Source organism: Mytilus californianus, unplaced genomic scaffold (assembly GCF_021869535.1).
Source record: "Mytilus californianus isolate M0D057914Y unplaced genomic scaffold, xbMytCali1.0.p SCAF_7, whole genome shotgun sequence".
Lineage (NCBI taxonomy): Eukaryota > Metazoa > Mollusca > Bivalvia > Mytilida > Mytilidae > Mytilus > Mytilus californianus.
In genome coordinates this window covers 66,772,021-66,788,334 of record NW_026262723.1, presented here as the reverse complement: position 1 = coordinate 66,788,334, position 16,314 = coordinate 66,772,021, and the positions used below count along the sequence as shown (strand labels likewise).

Genomic DNA, 16,314 nt, shown 5'->3' with positions numbered 1-16,314 from the left:
TTCATGCAGCAGGTAAGAATAATCGTCTTGTTAATAATGATAACTTTAAGCTATTAATAAGTTAATGACATTGTTTAGATGTCATTACTTTTTCTTTAAAGAGACATATATATTTATATTGAATAGAATAGAATATGGAAACGGGGAATATGTCAAAGAGAAAACAAACAACTAAAGAGCAGAAAAGAAAACAGCCCACGCCGTGACCACCAATGGGTCAGTAACCCAGCGAGAAAATCCCGCACCCAAAGCTATTTTATTGAAAAAAAAGGCATATTGCCAAGATAAATTATACACAATGCACTAAATGTTGAAACTTTCTACTATTTACTCATTCCTACAAACATTTGACTTGGAATTAGGTTTGAATATAATTGGTCAACGCCGCTAACACTCTTTTCATTGTTAGGTGTCAATAGTGAATGTCACTTAGGATGGAACCATTTTGAAGAGTCATGTTATATGTTCAGTTCAGATGCTCTTAGTTGGTATCTAGCAGAGGTATAATATATTGTCTGTAAGATCAAAAAGCAAATCTTCATGCGAAGCTTAGAAAATAACTCTTTTCAAATCGGTTCAGAACACTTATTACCAGTAAAACGTTGATTTAAGAAATATATTTCATAAAAATATAAAACAAAGATAAATCATCTTTGGTCAATCGGCCTATTTGGTGTTGATTTTCACTTACAAATTAACGTATCTTACTTCTAAAGCTTTAATCTAGCGATACCGGGCACATTTTTCCATGAACACATGTGGTGTGCAATAAAAACTGGTATCAACATAATACATGTACATAGTCAATATCAATTTACACATGTAGCATCAACAGCTTTATGTTTATTATTTCTTTGTTTCCTGTTTATAACGTCACCAAACGATGACAGATAAGAACATTATGTATGCTAGAAATTGAATTCACGGTATCTTACATAAGCTTACTATCCCAACAGAGTAGCTGCCGAGGTCACGGAGCTAGACTTGCTGAGGTGACGACAAAAGCACAGTCTGACTATTTGATCTCGATGGTCAAAATACTGAAAAATGGTAACTAGTCATACACAATATAAAAATAAGGAGATGAGGTATGATTGCCAATAGACAACTATCCACCAAAGTTCAAATAAATTGGATGTACACCCTCTAGAATGAAAGGGCATTTCAAAATCTCTTAGCTGCATCCCCTCTGGTATAACTAATTATTGACAGTGTTTCGTTCTCTGCTAGGAAACTATAACATCTACTTTCCATATGCCCATATTCATGAAAGCAACTGATACTCAATATTTTTCATTTTGCTTTCACGTGATTAGAAGCTAGTCGATTTAATGTATTTTTGATACGGAAAAGCTTTTGAATATTCACCACATTATTTTCGCCATATTACATACTCATGATACTTTAACAGGAATTATTATAAAGATATGTACAAAAATAGATGTTGTATGACGTGTTATAAGATCAGTTTACATTGCCTCGGTGTGGATTTATAGTATACGCTTTTAAAATTCTCAGTTGATAAATTTGGAAATTATTTTGAAAGTAAAGTAAAGTTGCAACTTCCTCAGGCAAAGTTGACCTTAGATGGGTTTAGCCATTATTTTTAGGTTCGTGATGAAGGTAAATCAAGAAAAATGCTTCGGACGCATACCATTTATAAAGTGTTATTTTCATTTTCTAGGACTGGGTCGATACCTCTGCTGATACATTATTGGTCCCCGGGGTATTACCATCTCAATAGGCCGTGCTTCGTTATTGATAGGATATATCACATATCTCTCTTAAATTCGAAGTTGATAAATTTAGAAATTATTTTGAAAACAAGGTTTCAACTCCCTCAGGCAAAGTTAACATTAAATGGATTTGGCCATTGTTGTTAGATCCCTTTTGGTCATATAGCATAGCTCTTCCCGAGTTTCGTTACATATACAGTTTTGACTTTCATTTTTGTTTTGCTTTGTATTTTCTTGAAGTTAAATCCATAAAAGCGCCTCGGACCGGCGGACACATAAAATTATAAAGTGTTATTTTCATTAACAGTCTTTTTTATGTATACATTTTAGACTATGGAATGTGACTTTCATAAATAGCACATTTTTTATGACTTTCCCGAGTGCATTTTGTCTATCAAACAAAACATTGAGATAGACAACCAATAAGTGTATGTATCAGTCATCCAAGGTGATCTCGAAACTGCGACGGAAAACTGAAAAATTACCACTTCGTGTCTTCTTTTTATAATCAAAATTGAATTTGATATAACATTTACATATACTATGTATCCGTCAGTGGGACAGCAACTTCACGAACTTCACGAAAACCCGGCCGTAAGAAATCCTTTAGTGGTCAACATACGGTCTTCAACAATACACAGTATATGTGCCAAACTATAAATCGCCTCGAGTCTAGAAGAATCGTAAATATGTATTACCAAAACTTTCCAATATGTCCCCTCAAAAACAAATTCCTATAAAAAAAAACAGTATTAAAAGAGATAACAAAAGACAACCAATTACAAGGTTCCCGTCTTCAGACAAGCATATGGATTTACAAAAAATCTTACGATTAAAAGTGATCGTAAGTTATACTGAAATGTGTATGACTTACGAGTATTTTTACTCTTAAGATTTTTTGTGAAAAGAACCGCTGGATCTTAACACTACCCCTTTTAAAATCGAATACAAAATAACAAAAGGCCCATAAAATAAGGCACAAACAAACACACGAAAAAACATAAACACTGTAACTCCGTTATAACAGACAACAAAATAATAACGAAAAATTATTAACGATATCGTATGTAAGACTCCCTGCAGTTACTGTAAATAAAGCCAATAGCACGCAAACTGTTGATATGGATTACACCGTAGGACATTCTTATATCGGTGGCAGAACTTGAAAGTAAATTTCAAACAGAAATATTAAAAACAGTAAAAGATGGCATGATCATACCCAATGTCTAGAACAAAATGTTGGACTTTTTAGTAAATATCACTGAATTGATGTTGACTTGTACTGTCTAGAAAATAAGGAATTTTGGTCAAATTGGCAAGGAAACGACTATATAAAAAGGACAACGATGTAAACAAGAATGTCAGCTGATTATGATTTTTTTATTTCAATTGTTTGATTGTTTTTAAAGTTTTTTTCTGAGGGGGGATTACGGTTGAGAGGGTTCTTATTCTTATTCTTCTACTAATTATTATTATTATATCATTATTATTATTATTATTATTATCATTATTATTATTATTGATTATCGTTATCATTATCATTATATAGGTCATGAGTACTGGTTAGGCGGTAGAGATGACATTATCGAGGGCACATGGCAGTGGGCATCAAGCGACAGAGTGTTTACATATACAGCATGGGGACCAAGTAATCCAAGTAACAGTGGTGGAAACGAGGACTGTTTACATTTACATGACTTTGGATCTGATGGAATAAAATGGAATGACATTCTATGTCAACGTGCAATGAAGTTTATTTGTGAAAAACAGTACGTATTACAAATAATGATAAACAATTCGATACTGTGTTATAAAAGCAATAAAGGGATTCCGACACTTTTAATTATAAAATTTCAATCTATTGAAAGTGTTTACACTACACGATGACATAAAGCTCTTTATCATCACGAGTCTAGAAAAGTTATTAGCTAACAGGTACTAATTACACATATATCTGCCTGTGATAATACCCCTATTAGGACAAATAAAAGGTTTAAATGAAGATAATCGACGTGGTTCCTGACTTGCGACAGTCATACTTGTATGTGACTGGGTTAAACTTGTTTGTTTAAATAACCAACTGTTCCCCTTCGATCTCCGTTAACGTTTTAATTGAAAAATAAAGATAACTATGCACGATATGATTCTATTAAAAAAAACAGCACTTAATTTAAATACCATCGACACCATCAACATCTTTTTAGTGTCATCTGTTTTACCTGTGCTATAATAATCTGAGCATCTTCTAGACGTTTCATCTTTCTCAGTAGGAACTTGACTTGACAAAGACTCAACTAGGAATGACAGTAACAGTTTTAATCCTTTGATATATCATATATTGGTCATTTCCTAGTATTTTACAAAATTGCTGTCTTTTGGAAAAGTACATTTACCCAAGAGCATTAACTCACTGTTATATATTTTACTCCAAGAATCTAACACGTTGAATAATTCATGTGTCGTGATTAACTTGATTATATAACGTTATTTTATTTTCATTACAGGCTCGATTCCGACAATTCGGAAATAATTGGATGAGAGTTTAGGCAAAAGTATTTCTCGATCATCATAAATAAAAGACTAAGGAGAGAGGCCTGTGTTGATGATTATTCTTCAAAACAATGTCCTTGTAAACTGACCATGTTGATATTTGTCTCCTCCCGTATCATAAAATCCAGTGTCATTATTTTTAGGTTTAAATAAAATTGGAATGAGTGATTATAGGCAGCATTTCTATCCAGCGGCAGATATAACATGCAATTCTAGATGATAATGCTAACGAAGTGTTATGTTTTATGAACAATTTATATTGGTCATTTAGATACTCTAAAAAATCAAGAAAACCAACAAAGGATAATTATAGTTTCTACCTTCATTTTGTGTTCATTAACAACTGTTTTATGATATGTCATGGGTCCTATGGGTATACTATGTATAGTTGGTTAATCATAACAAATGTTGGCGTGTACACATATCAATCAACTACACAAAACTATCAATACTTAGACCCCAAAACTTGGGTATCCGCATTTGTCCATTCTTTGTTTGATTTTTTATAGTTTTTTTTAATTCCTTGCCAAGCAATTGGTTTCTATTTTGATGATTCCATTTATTTATTAAGGTTCCCCAACTTCTGCACTCAATTGTAGCTTACGAATTTTATTCCAGAAACACATGTCCTGCACGACTGAAAATGTATCATAAGTGTATAATCGATCTTTCCAGAGACATATAGAAGTATTATATGTATCTGATCTTGGTTTTCTTAGCTAAACGTGCTCTGAGAGCTTCCGAGAACCATTCACAAGGAAGGAATTAATCAAAGTATTCTAAATGTATTTGATAACTTCATTTATAAAACACCTTTATTTTTTTATGGTTGAAACCCCAACCTCAATCTTTTTCCAAGAGATTCATGAGCAAATATTTCCAAATCAAATAAATTATCTTGTAAAAAAACCATGAAAAAATCTGCATGACAAAAACATTTTTAAAAAATCTGTGTGAAAGACTAATACATTGTGTATTCGAAATATGGAATTATTCTTTCAACTGTCATGTAATTTTTTGACATTAAGTTTTATCTTTTACTGCTAACACTTTCACAAACTGATGAACGATTTGAGACAATCTTTTACAAATATGAGGATCATTGATATAGCAACCAAAGACAAAAACATCTTAAATCTACATATCTACTGATTTTTTTAATGTTTATTTTTAAGTCCACCGATCAAGAGTAAAAGAGGGGTTAATAAATTAAAGGAAATATTAATAAAATTAAAATTGAGAATGGAAATGGGGAATGTGTCAAAGAGACAACAACCCGACCACAGAACAGACAACATGAATTGCTAAAAATACCACATATAGTACAGCAAACCGAATCAACCACAAACTCCCAATTGCTCAGAAAAAAAACATAAATAGAAATCAAAACAAACAGCAATGACAACACATAATCCAGATAGCCTGAATTGATTCAGCCACAAAATTTGACGGCGTAAAACCAGTTTTAACATGCACATAAAGCCCCCCCCCCTAGACAATTTGTCAAAAAAACAAAAAACCCTGCACAGTGCAGCTCAAAGCTTCGGTATTCATGAGATCTAATTCAAATATGACTTTCCATATGCTATGAAAATGAGGTGTATATTTGTTGTAAACTTTTGTTACACTGTATTACATGGCAATGATATTTAAACGGTTTATGTAATCAGAAGGGAAACTTAAATTTGTTTTCACAAATGAAACAACATTGTTAGTTTGAAAGAAAGGCAATAAATGAACTTGCAACTTTTAACAAAAATGTCCCAACAACAAAATATTACACATAATTGTGTTTATAAATTTTTTTCATGTTTTTTTCAATAGTTGAGATCTCCAAAAAACTAATTAAACCTAGCTATATATTGTGCTTTTGCCAATTCTTGAACAATGTCAGTGGTTGTTTTATGTCATATCTTAATTTATTTTTTTCATTTTCGCTGATGACTTGCTCTCTATATGTTATTTTTGTAATTGGGTGCTGTCCTATTGATAAATATTCCTCATGTGCTTTAATTAAAAAAATCAAATGGTTTATAGGTCCTTACTATGACTCCTATCAAATGTAGCTGCTCTAGTATGGTCAGATGTCTTGTTTAGAGGAATATTTTAATTGGATTGGTGTTAATGTGGTAGCATATTTTAACAGCTGGTGCTCAAGGTCTTAAATTCAATCCTCTGCAGGTTCTAACCAAACTTCTATATGCCTCTCCTTTTCCAAAAAAGTGGCATTTAAAAGAAAAAGAAAAAAATATTGTGGTTGATCTAGCCTATAAAAAATCCAAGTAAGAGTGCAGTCTTGAACAAAGCATGTTATATTTATATCTCATTTACATTTTATAGCCCTGAATGTGCATGTTATATTTGCTACTGGATGTTACGCAACTATCAATGACTGTGACTTATATTAAGGCATTGAGTGCGTATTACATAGTTCAGTGGTACAGAAATACATAGGAACATCAGCTAAATTACACTTTATGTAATATTACCCTTTGGAATATATTTTTCCCTAATCAAGAAAACAAGCTCCCTTGAAAAAAGATATCAGTACATTATTACCTTAAATCAATTACTACATATGGGATTGCAACCACACTAAGATAAAGGGTTACATATAATTGGAGGAAGCTCCCTATTTATCTTGAGGTCACTTTAATCAAGGTTAAGGTCATAGTTACTTACTAAAACATACCAAAATTTATGCAATCAAATTGTTTCTGGATGATTAATCAAATGCCACATATACTAGGATTACAACCTTGCTTTGATATATGGTCACATATCATCTCTCTTTATCTAAAAGTCATTACTTCCAAGGTCAAGGTCATAGTTACTCAAAGCATGTATTCTGTCCAGTAAGTTGAGTTAAAAATGCTATATCAAATACTGCATGCGAGATTACAACCATACGTACATATGTGGTTTTAAATAGTGATTGGAAGACCCCTATAGGTTTTGAGGTCGTTTGAGGCAAAATCTAATATTAAAATTTAGGCAAAAAATAATAAATATTACGATTTTGTCCATTAAAGTGCACAATTATGTCGTCTGAATGACATTACAATTTTTCTAATGCGTCAGAATGTGTATTTGTCAGATACTTTAACATATTTTGCCAACAAATTCTTATGTTTATTACTTAAGTTATATTTCACTAAATTGTAGTGCCAATATAGACCATTCGTCAACCTACTCCTGTATGCAGAAATATGAAAAGTTGTTTGTGGATGCAAAATCATATTGAGTTGCAAGCTTAATTGGATATGTGGTCACATGTATCACTATTGATTTTAAGTCACTAGGTCTAAGATCAAAGTCAAAATGAATAAACTAAATTTGTGTATCACAATAGAACTGTCTGAAATCATAACTGAAAAGAATAATATCTTTTAGCAAGCAAAAAACTATGCCATCAGAACAGTATAAGCTTTACCTTTTATATGGGGCGTGGGGCTTGCTCACTAATGGTTCGTTATCTATGTGATAGTTTTGATAATCCAATTAGATCTTTTAAATAGCAATCAGCAAAATAAATGCTGGTCAGATGATTGTTTACACTTGAATTTTAGGACATGTTTGCCTATTTAATCGGATTTGTTATGGACTTATATATAACATAGAGCGTGAAAATTTTATACCAGGGTCACAATAACAGTATTGCAAAAACATACATTTAAAGAAATAGCCAGGGTTAAATATTACAAACATGAGAATTAAATATCAAGCAGATTATCACCGATATCTATCAATATAAACAAGAGGATACTATAAAGAAAATAGAATCGACAGAAAGTTAAAGCACACTTGAAACAGTCAGGATTCTACTTCGTCAAAATTATCTCCCCATTACGCCAATTTATTTTTACAATCGTAAAAATGGAAGCCATTGTAGGGATGACGCGCTTCCAATTTAGCTCTTGAAAACCGATAAATTTATCCACATAGCACCATTACGATCCTTATATGCCAGGTGTATTTTAAAAGACAAATGTATCTACTAGCTAATGAGCATCAGTTAATGTACTTGTCTGCATTCAGTCAACTTAAAACTATTGTCGGATCGGTTGTCAGGTGGAAATTTCGGAAATTCATAAACATTTAAAAAAATTCTAATTTAAATATTTCGTGGAAGGGCAGACTAAAAATTTTCAGTGGTTGAAGACTATAAACCCTAATTATCACACACAAAAAATGAAGTTTTTTTCGAAGATATGCATTTTTAAGATCCAACTTAAAAGTCAGTCGTCAAGTACTTTTAGTAAAAATTTGCTATTCGAACACACTGTTTTTGTGATTCATTAGAAAAGTATTTCACTTGACCCATATATTTAATTTTTTAGTACTGTGAACTTTCGATGTTATAAAGTCAACATGTAGCCTTGATATATAAAAATAATAGAATCTGAAGCGAGATGATGTATCAAATACTCTTGCTTTATACGTTTTCAAGACAAAATATTTAACTCAAACACGCCCTAACATAAAAAGGTGCACTCGATTTTATCTTTTCGATGCAATTATTACCCATTTTTTTAAAAATTTTCTTGAGTTACATAATGGAAGGGCAGAAACGAAAATCAAGGAACAAAAAGATTGATATGTTCTCCGTCCGTGGTAAAAAATAAAATAAAAATCGGAGGTTATGCATTTTTTAGATCCAACTGAATAGACACCCATGTCGTCAACTTGATATCAAATTGTTCTGCTTAATTATGTAATAGATAAATTGAAAACTTATGCAAATTGTGTTTTTATGATAAAATACTTCGTAACTTAGCCGAAAACTGTCATTTTATTTGTTTCTATTAACTTTTAAAAATTTTGTTACTACAGTAAGCATTTATCGCCTTCTCTAATAAAGAGCTTCGATTCTTTTGTTCTATTTCAACTGGGTTTCCGCCTGTGAAAGACGCATGATGTTTTATGTATTGATATATTGTCAATGCAATTGCTACTCACTCTGACCAAGTCAAGAAATACTTCGATGACACAAGTCAGAGTTATAGTCATTACTGGATTTTTTTCTATGAAAATGCATTCTAACTGGGCACAGTAGATATGCATTAGTCCCAGGTGCAAACTGCTTCTTCTTTTTAAATCTTGCATTTCAATATATTTTCAATGGTATTTTGCTCATTTGATGGAAGTTGTTGATTTTGACAAACACGTGCGTGTGTGTGTGTACTATTGCCTTCATTAAAGATAAAACATTTGCATGCCATTATGACAATACATATATAAAAAGTTTAATGATAAGCCAGTTTATCAGATGGAAGTAGTTTAAGGCCATAAATGTATTCTTAATCAAACCTTATCGGCTCCATATTTAGATATGGTTTGTTTACGATATTTGGCTTTTGCTTACTGTTTTATTTTCCTTTCTGCAGCAGGTAAGAATAATCGTCCTGTTTTAAAATAATGCATACGTTAAGTAAGTTAATGACATTGTATAGATGTAATTTTACTCTCCTTTGGCAGAATAGGAACAAGATAAATTATACACAATGTAGTAAAGCATAAAATTTTCTACTATTTACGCATTCATATAGAAATTTGACTCGGAATTATGTTTGAAAGTAATTGGCAAACAACGTTTACACTGCACTACAAAAGTCAAAAAGTCTGAAAAGACCAGTTTTTGTCTGAATTTGCATGAATTTTTACTCGACATTCTTAATTTGTCTGAATAATTTTTAAAAATTCTTGACATAGTATGAATTTGTCTAATAAGGTTCTTGATTTTTCTTGACAAGTATCTTGACAGTATGTACATTGTCTTAAAATTTCTCGACACTTCCTGTATCATCTGATAAGAGTCTGGATTAGTCTCGACCAATTCTTGACTGTCTCAAATTTGTCTCGATCTGTCTTGACATATTCTTGACATTCTTAATAATGTCTGAATATGTCTCGACATATTCTTGACATTCTAAATAATGTCTGAATATGTCTCGACACATTCTTGAGTCTTAAATATGTCTTGACTTATTCTGCACTGTTTATGACATTCTATTGCTGTTATATACTCCTTTTTATTATGGCTAAACTAAACTTTGAAGAATCAAGGATTAATTTGGTATAGTAAGATACCCTTTTGGTGCAACTAAGTTGGAATACCCTGAATAATCCCCAATGTAGTTTAATTTTGATTTATTTTTATTAAACATTTAAGTAATTGTTTTCACTTGGAATATAAGTTGAAGGTATTGACAAAGAGCATTTAGATTTTTGCCGTTCGCAAAACTGCCAGTCAAATTTGCTTTACTAAAATAGGTGTCTTGTATCTCTTTTGGACCCCACAATTCATCTTTTTGGTTTGTGTGGCTAAAAAAAGAGGGGGGGCTTTCGTTAAGTTAAAGAATTTGTTCCCATCTTGATTCAAAAACCTTATTCATTTTTTAGAACAACCCAAAAACATTTTTTATTCAAATTTGAAAGTTGAATTTTATAATTTTTTATCAAAAATAAATATTTGTGATAACTCCTTCCTGAAAAGAAAATAATGTTTAGATCTATATTATGCATGTCTGTTTGAGAACCATTTCATAAGACCGATGATTTCTATAGAAATCATTGATGGGACCCATTATAAATACATTTTTTTTATTATTCCTGGAGTAGATAATAATTTTCTTTTAATCTTTGGGAATTATTCAATTTGTTTTTATGTTAAAATAATTAACTTCATAATTTTGATGAAGAAAATCCATTTCAATTCAATTTTGTTTTCATCAAAATGATGATTTTCATTTTCATCTATCAACAAACTTTTTAAATTGTAGTGGCATGGTCGGTCAACTGATAAGTTGTATGGCTGATTACAGGTAAAGCAATAACTTCTATTTGACAGTTGCGTGTACTCTGGGGTGTGGAATACCTTAATTTTATTGGGAACATCCTGTCCATGTGTAATACTTAATATATTCCAACAGATGACATTACACAAATTTTTCTTCTGTTAAATGAATGATTTGTATATCATCATAATTTGCTATTTATATAAACCACATTTTGGTATAATAATTATTAACCATATCAACATTGAATATTATGAATGTAGAATGAAATATGTCTACAGTATGATTGGTTTGAATCATTTAATTTATAAGATTTAAGAATCAAAATTTGTAATTATTTAAAAACCCACATTGAAATTGTTTTATATCAATACACACACATTTGAATTATTTTATACTTTAGATTTCATAGCCATATTTGCATTTGTAAAAATATTTATATAACCAAATTTTCAATTATTTTACATGCCCAACTTTTATTTTTGTTGTAAAGAAGTGTAACTTGAAACAACAGTATATCATATAAAGAGAAATAAAGATTAAAGTTATATCATGAATATTGGTCATGATTTGTAAAACTCAGAACTGTCAAGTAAATTTAAGACACGATTCAAAATGTTCAGAATATGTCAAGCCATACTGAGAAAAAATAAGAATGTCGAGAATATGTCGAGAAATTTCAAGACAGTATTCAAATGTCAAGAATTTGTCAAGAAATTTTAAGACCATATTCAGAATGTCGAGAATATGTCGAGTAAATTTCATACAAATTTAATATAAATGAGAATTTGTCAAGAAAAATTCAGACACAAGTCATACTTTTGGAGAATGTCGAGTAAAAGTTCATGCAAATTAAGACAAAAACTGGTCTTTTCAGACTTTTAGACTTTTGTAGTGCTGTATATATTGTTTCATTGTCAGGTGTCAATAGTCAGTGTCACGTAGGATGGCACCATTTGGAAGATTCGTGTTATATGTTCAGTACAGATGCTCTTAATTGGTATTTATCAGAGGTATATATTGTCTGTAAGATCATAAAGCAAAACTTTACGTGAAGCTTAGAAAATATCTTTTTGAAAAACCGAAGAACACTTATTACCAGTAAGACTTTGATTTAATAAATTTATGTCATAACAATGTACAACAAAGATAAATCATTTGTATACCAGCTTTGGTCAATCAGCCTATTTGGTTTTGATTTTTACATCCAAACGATGAGAAGGAGTTAAGTAAACATAATGTATGTAAGAAATTGAATTCACGATATCTTACCCTACAGAGTAGCTGCAGAGGTCACGGAGCTAGACTTGCTGAGGTGACGACAAAAGCACAGTCTGACTATTTGATCTCTATGGTCAAATTACTGAAAAATGGTAACTATAGAAATACACAAGTACACACTCTAGAATGTAGGACATTAAGTCTCTTAGCTGCATCCCCTCTGGTAGAGGCCACAGCAACCAAATTTTGGGACAGTGTTTTGTTCTCCGCTAACAAACTATAACGTCTACTTACCATATGATCCGGGGTATTCATGAAAGCAACTGATATTCACTAGTCTTTATCTTGCTTTCACCCGATTATAACCTAGTCGATTTAATGCATTTCTAGTAGAGATAAGCTTCTGAATATTCAATCCTTTTTTATTTAATCGTTTTAGATATACTTTATATTGACTTTTTGTAAATTTGTTGGTTTATTCAGATATGTACAAAAACAAATTAATGTGGTTATAAGATCAGTTGTCAGTGCTTCGGTATTTACATGATTTATATAACATACCTTTCAAAATTCGAAGTTGATAAATCTAGATTTTTTTTTGAAACTATGGTAAAGTTGCAACTTCTCCGGCAAAGTTGACCTCAGATGGATTTGGCTATCATTTTTGGTTCCTTTTGGTCCTAAAACTCTTCACGTGCTTCATTACTTAAACATCCTTGGCTCTTATTTTTTTTAGGGGGAGGGGATTTTAGCGTTCCTGATGAATGTAAATCCAGAAAAAGGCGTCGGACACATACAATTTATAAAGTGTTTCTTCTTTTTTATTGTACTGATCCGATACCTCTGCTGGGGGGATTATTAGTCCCCGGGGGTATTACCAGCTCAATAGTCCGTGCTTCGTATATAACACGATATATAGCATATCTTTCTTAAATTCTCAGCTCAGTGATAAATTTAAAATTATTTTCAAACCAAGGTTGCAACTCCCCCAGGCAACATTATATGGATTTGGCTATTATTTCTATCATCTCTTTTGGTCATATAGCATAGCTCTCTACGAGTTTCGTTGCAAATACAGCCTTAGATTTCATTTTCTTAATTTTGGCTTTGAACGTTCTTGAAGGTAAATGCACGAAAGCGCTTCTGACCAGCAGACTCATAAACTTTATAAAGTGTTATCGTCATAAAAAGGCCTTTTTTATGCCTATAGAATATAACTTTCATAATAGCACACGTCTTTAAAAATAACCATTTTTATTACTATCCCAAGCGCGTTTTGTCTATCTAACAAAACCTTTGGATAGATAATCAAAACGATTTATCAGTCATTCAACGTGCTCCTGAAACTGTGATGGAACACTGAAGCCAATTGTCTATAGATAATATAACTTGTTATAATATAATTACCTAATCGTGCCTTCTTATTATAATCAAAATTGAAATTAAATATAACATTTACACATAAATGATGGGAGACATTGTGTGTCCGTCAATGGGACAGCAACTTGACAAACAAAAAACCCGGTGGAAAGAAATCATCTAATTGGGTCAACATACGGTCTTCAACTAAAAACGGTGTATATGTCAAACTCTAAATCGCCTCGAGTCTAGAAGAATCGTTAATATATATTACAAAAAATATCCAACATTCCCCCTCAAAAACAAATTCCAATAAAAAAAATTTAAAAGAGATAGCAAAAGACAACTAATTACAAGGTTTCCGTCTTCGGACAAGCATATGGATTTACAATCTGGATCTTAACACGACCCCTTTTTAAAATCGAATACAAAGTAACAAAAAAAAAACATAAAAAAAAGCAACAAACCAATACACACAATAACGAAAAAAACGACAAAATGATAACAAAAAATTAATGATATCGTATGTAAGGCTCCCTGCAGTTACTGCAAATAAATTCTTATATCGGTGGCTGAACTTCGAAGTAAATTTCAAACAGAAATATTGTAAACAGTAAAAGATGGCATGATCATATTAAATGTCTAAAACAAAGTTGTAAAGACTTTCAATGCATGAACTTTTTTACTATATAAAAAGGATAATGATGTAAACAATGTCTGCTGATTGTGATGTTTTTATTTTAATTTATTGATTGTTTTTTTTTTTTATAGTTTTTTGTTGTTGTTTTTTTGGGGGGGGGGGGGGGGGGGGGGGGGGGTACGGGTGAGAGGGTTGTTCTTCTATCATTGTCATTATTATTATTCATTATCATTATATAGGTCATGAGTACTGGTTAGGCGGTAGAGATGACATTATCGAGGGCACATGGCAGTGGGCATCAAGCGACAGAGTGTTTACATATACAGCATGGGGACCAAGTAATCCAAGTAACAGTGGTGGAAACGAGGACTGTTTACATTTACATGACTTTGGATCTGATGGAATAAAATGGAATGACATTCTATGTCAACGTGCAATGAAGTTTATTTGTGAAAAACAGTACGTATTACAAATAATGATAAACAAGTTAGTACTGTGTGACAAAAGCAATAAAAGAACTCCGACACTTCTAATTGTAAAATTTCACAATCTATTGAAAGCGTTTATACTACACATAAAGCTCTTTGTCTCCCCCGAGTCTTGACAAGTTGTTAGCTAACAGGGACTAACAAGGACTATTACATATATCTGCCTGTGATAATATTCCTATTATGACAAATCAAAGGTTTAAATGAAGACAGTCGACGTGCTTCCTGACTTGCGACAGTCATATTTGTATGTGACTGGGTTAAACTACTGTAAATTAAGAAATTATTGCGATGTTTTTATTATTGCGAAAAATGCGACAGGGTTATAATCGCAATAATTTAAACTTGCATTTTGAAATTTTTTATATGAATTAAACAGGATTTTTCACAATATCGCAAAAATTTAAATCGCATTTTATCGCAATAATAAATGCACGCAATAATTTCTGAATTTACAGTAGTTTGTTTATATACCCGACTGTTCCCTTTTGATCTCCGTTAAGGTTTTAATTGAAAGATAAAGATAACTATGCACGATGTGATTCTATTAAAAAATAGCACTTAATTTAAATACCATCGACGCCATCAACATCTTTTTAGTGTCATCTGTTTAAGCTGTGCTATAATAATCTGAGCATCTTCTAGACATTTCATCTTTCTCAGTAGAAACTTGACTTGACAAAGACTCAACTAGGAATGATAGTAACAGTTCTAATCCTTTGATATATTGGTTATTTCCTAGTATTTCACAAAATGACTGTCTTTTAGAAAAGTACATTTATCCAAGAGCATTAACTCACTGTTATATATTTTACTCCCGTTCAATAATTCATTTGTCGTGATTCACTTGATTATGTTACGTTATCTTGTTTTCATTACAGGCTTGATTCCGACAATTCGGAAATTATTGGATGAGAGTTTAGGCGAAAGTATTTCTCGAGCATCATAAATAAACGACTAAAGAGAGAACATCGTTATTATTATGATATTTGTCTCCTCCCGTATCATAAATTTAAAAAACAGTGTCATTTTTTTAGATTTAAATGAAATATGATTGATTGATTAAAGGCAGCATTTATATCCAGCGGCAAATATTACATGCTGTTCTAGATGATAATACTAACGAGGTGTTCTGTTTTATGAACATATTATTGATCATTTAGATACTCTAAAAAAAAACCCAAGAAATTCAACAAAAGATAATAATAGTTTATCTTGATGTTGTATTGATTAATAACTGTATTATGATAGGTCATGGGTCCGATATGGGTTCTCTTACCCACTCTCTCCTGTAGCACTCCCATACCGATAGGTCATGGGTCCGATATGGGTTCTCTTACCCACTCTCTCATGTAGCACTCCCATACCGATAGGTCATGGGTCCGATATGGGTTCTCTTACCCACTCTCTCATATAGCACTCCCGTACCGATAGGTCATGGGTCCGATATGGGTTCTCTTACCCACTCTCTCCTGTAGCACTCCCGTACCGATAGGTCATGGGTCCGATATGGGTTCTCTTAA

General features: G+C 31.8%; 1 protein-coding gene across 1 annotated transcript; it reads left to right on the top strand.

Annotated features, from left to right (window-relative positions):
* The first annotated feature begins 413 nt into the window (after positions 1–413).
* On the top strand, positions 414–15,752 carry LOC127708102 (perlucin-like). The gene is made up of 4 exons (XM_052212954.1): positions 414–501; positions 957–1,050; positions 14,543–14,762; positions 15,673–15,752. Exons 1-4 carry the CDS (start codon positions 463–465, stop codon positions 15,704–15,706), a joined length of 387 nt encoding a protein of 128 aa, XP_052068914.1. The 5' UTR covers positions 414–462; the 3' UTR covers positions 15,707–15,752.
* Positions 15,753–16,314: the final 562 nt, after the last annotated feature.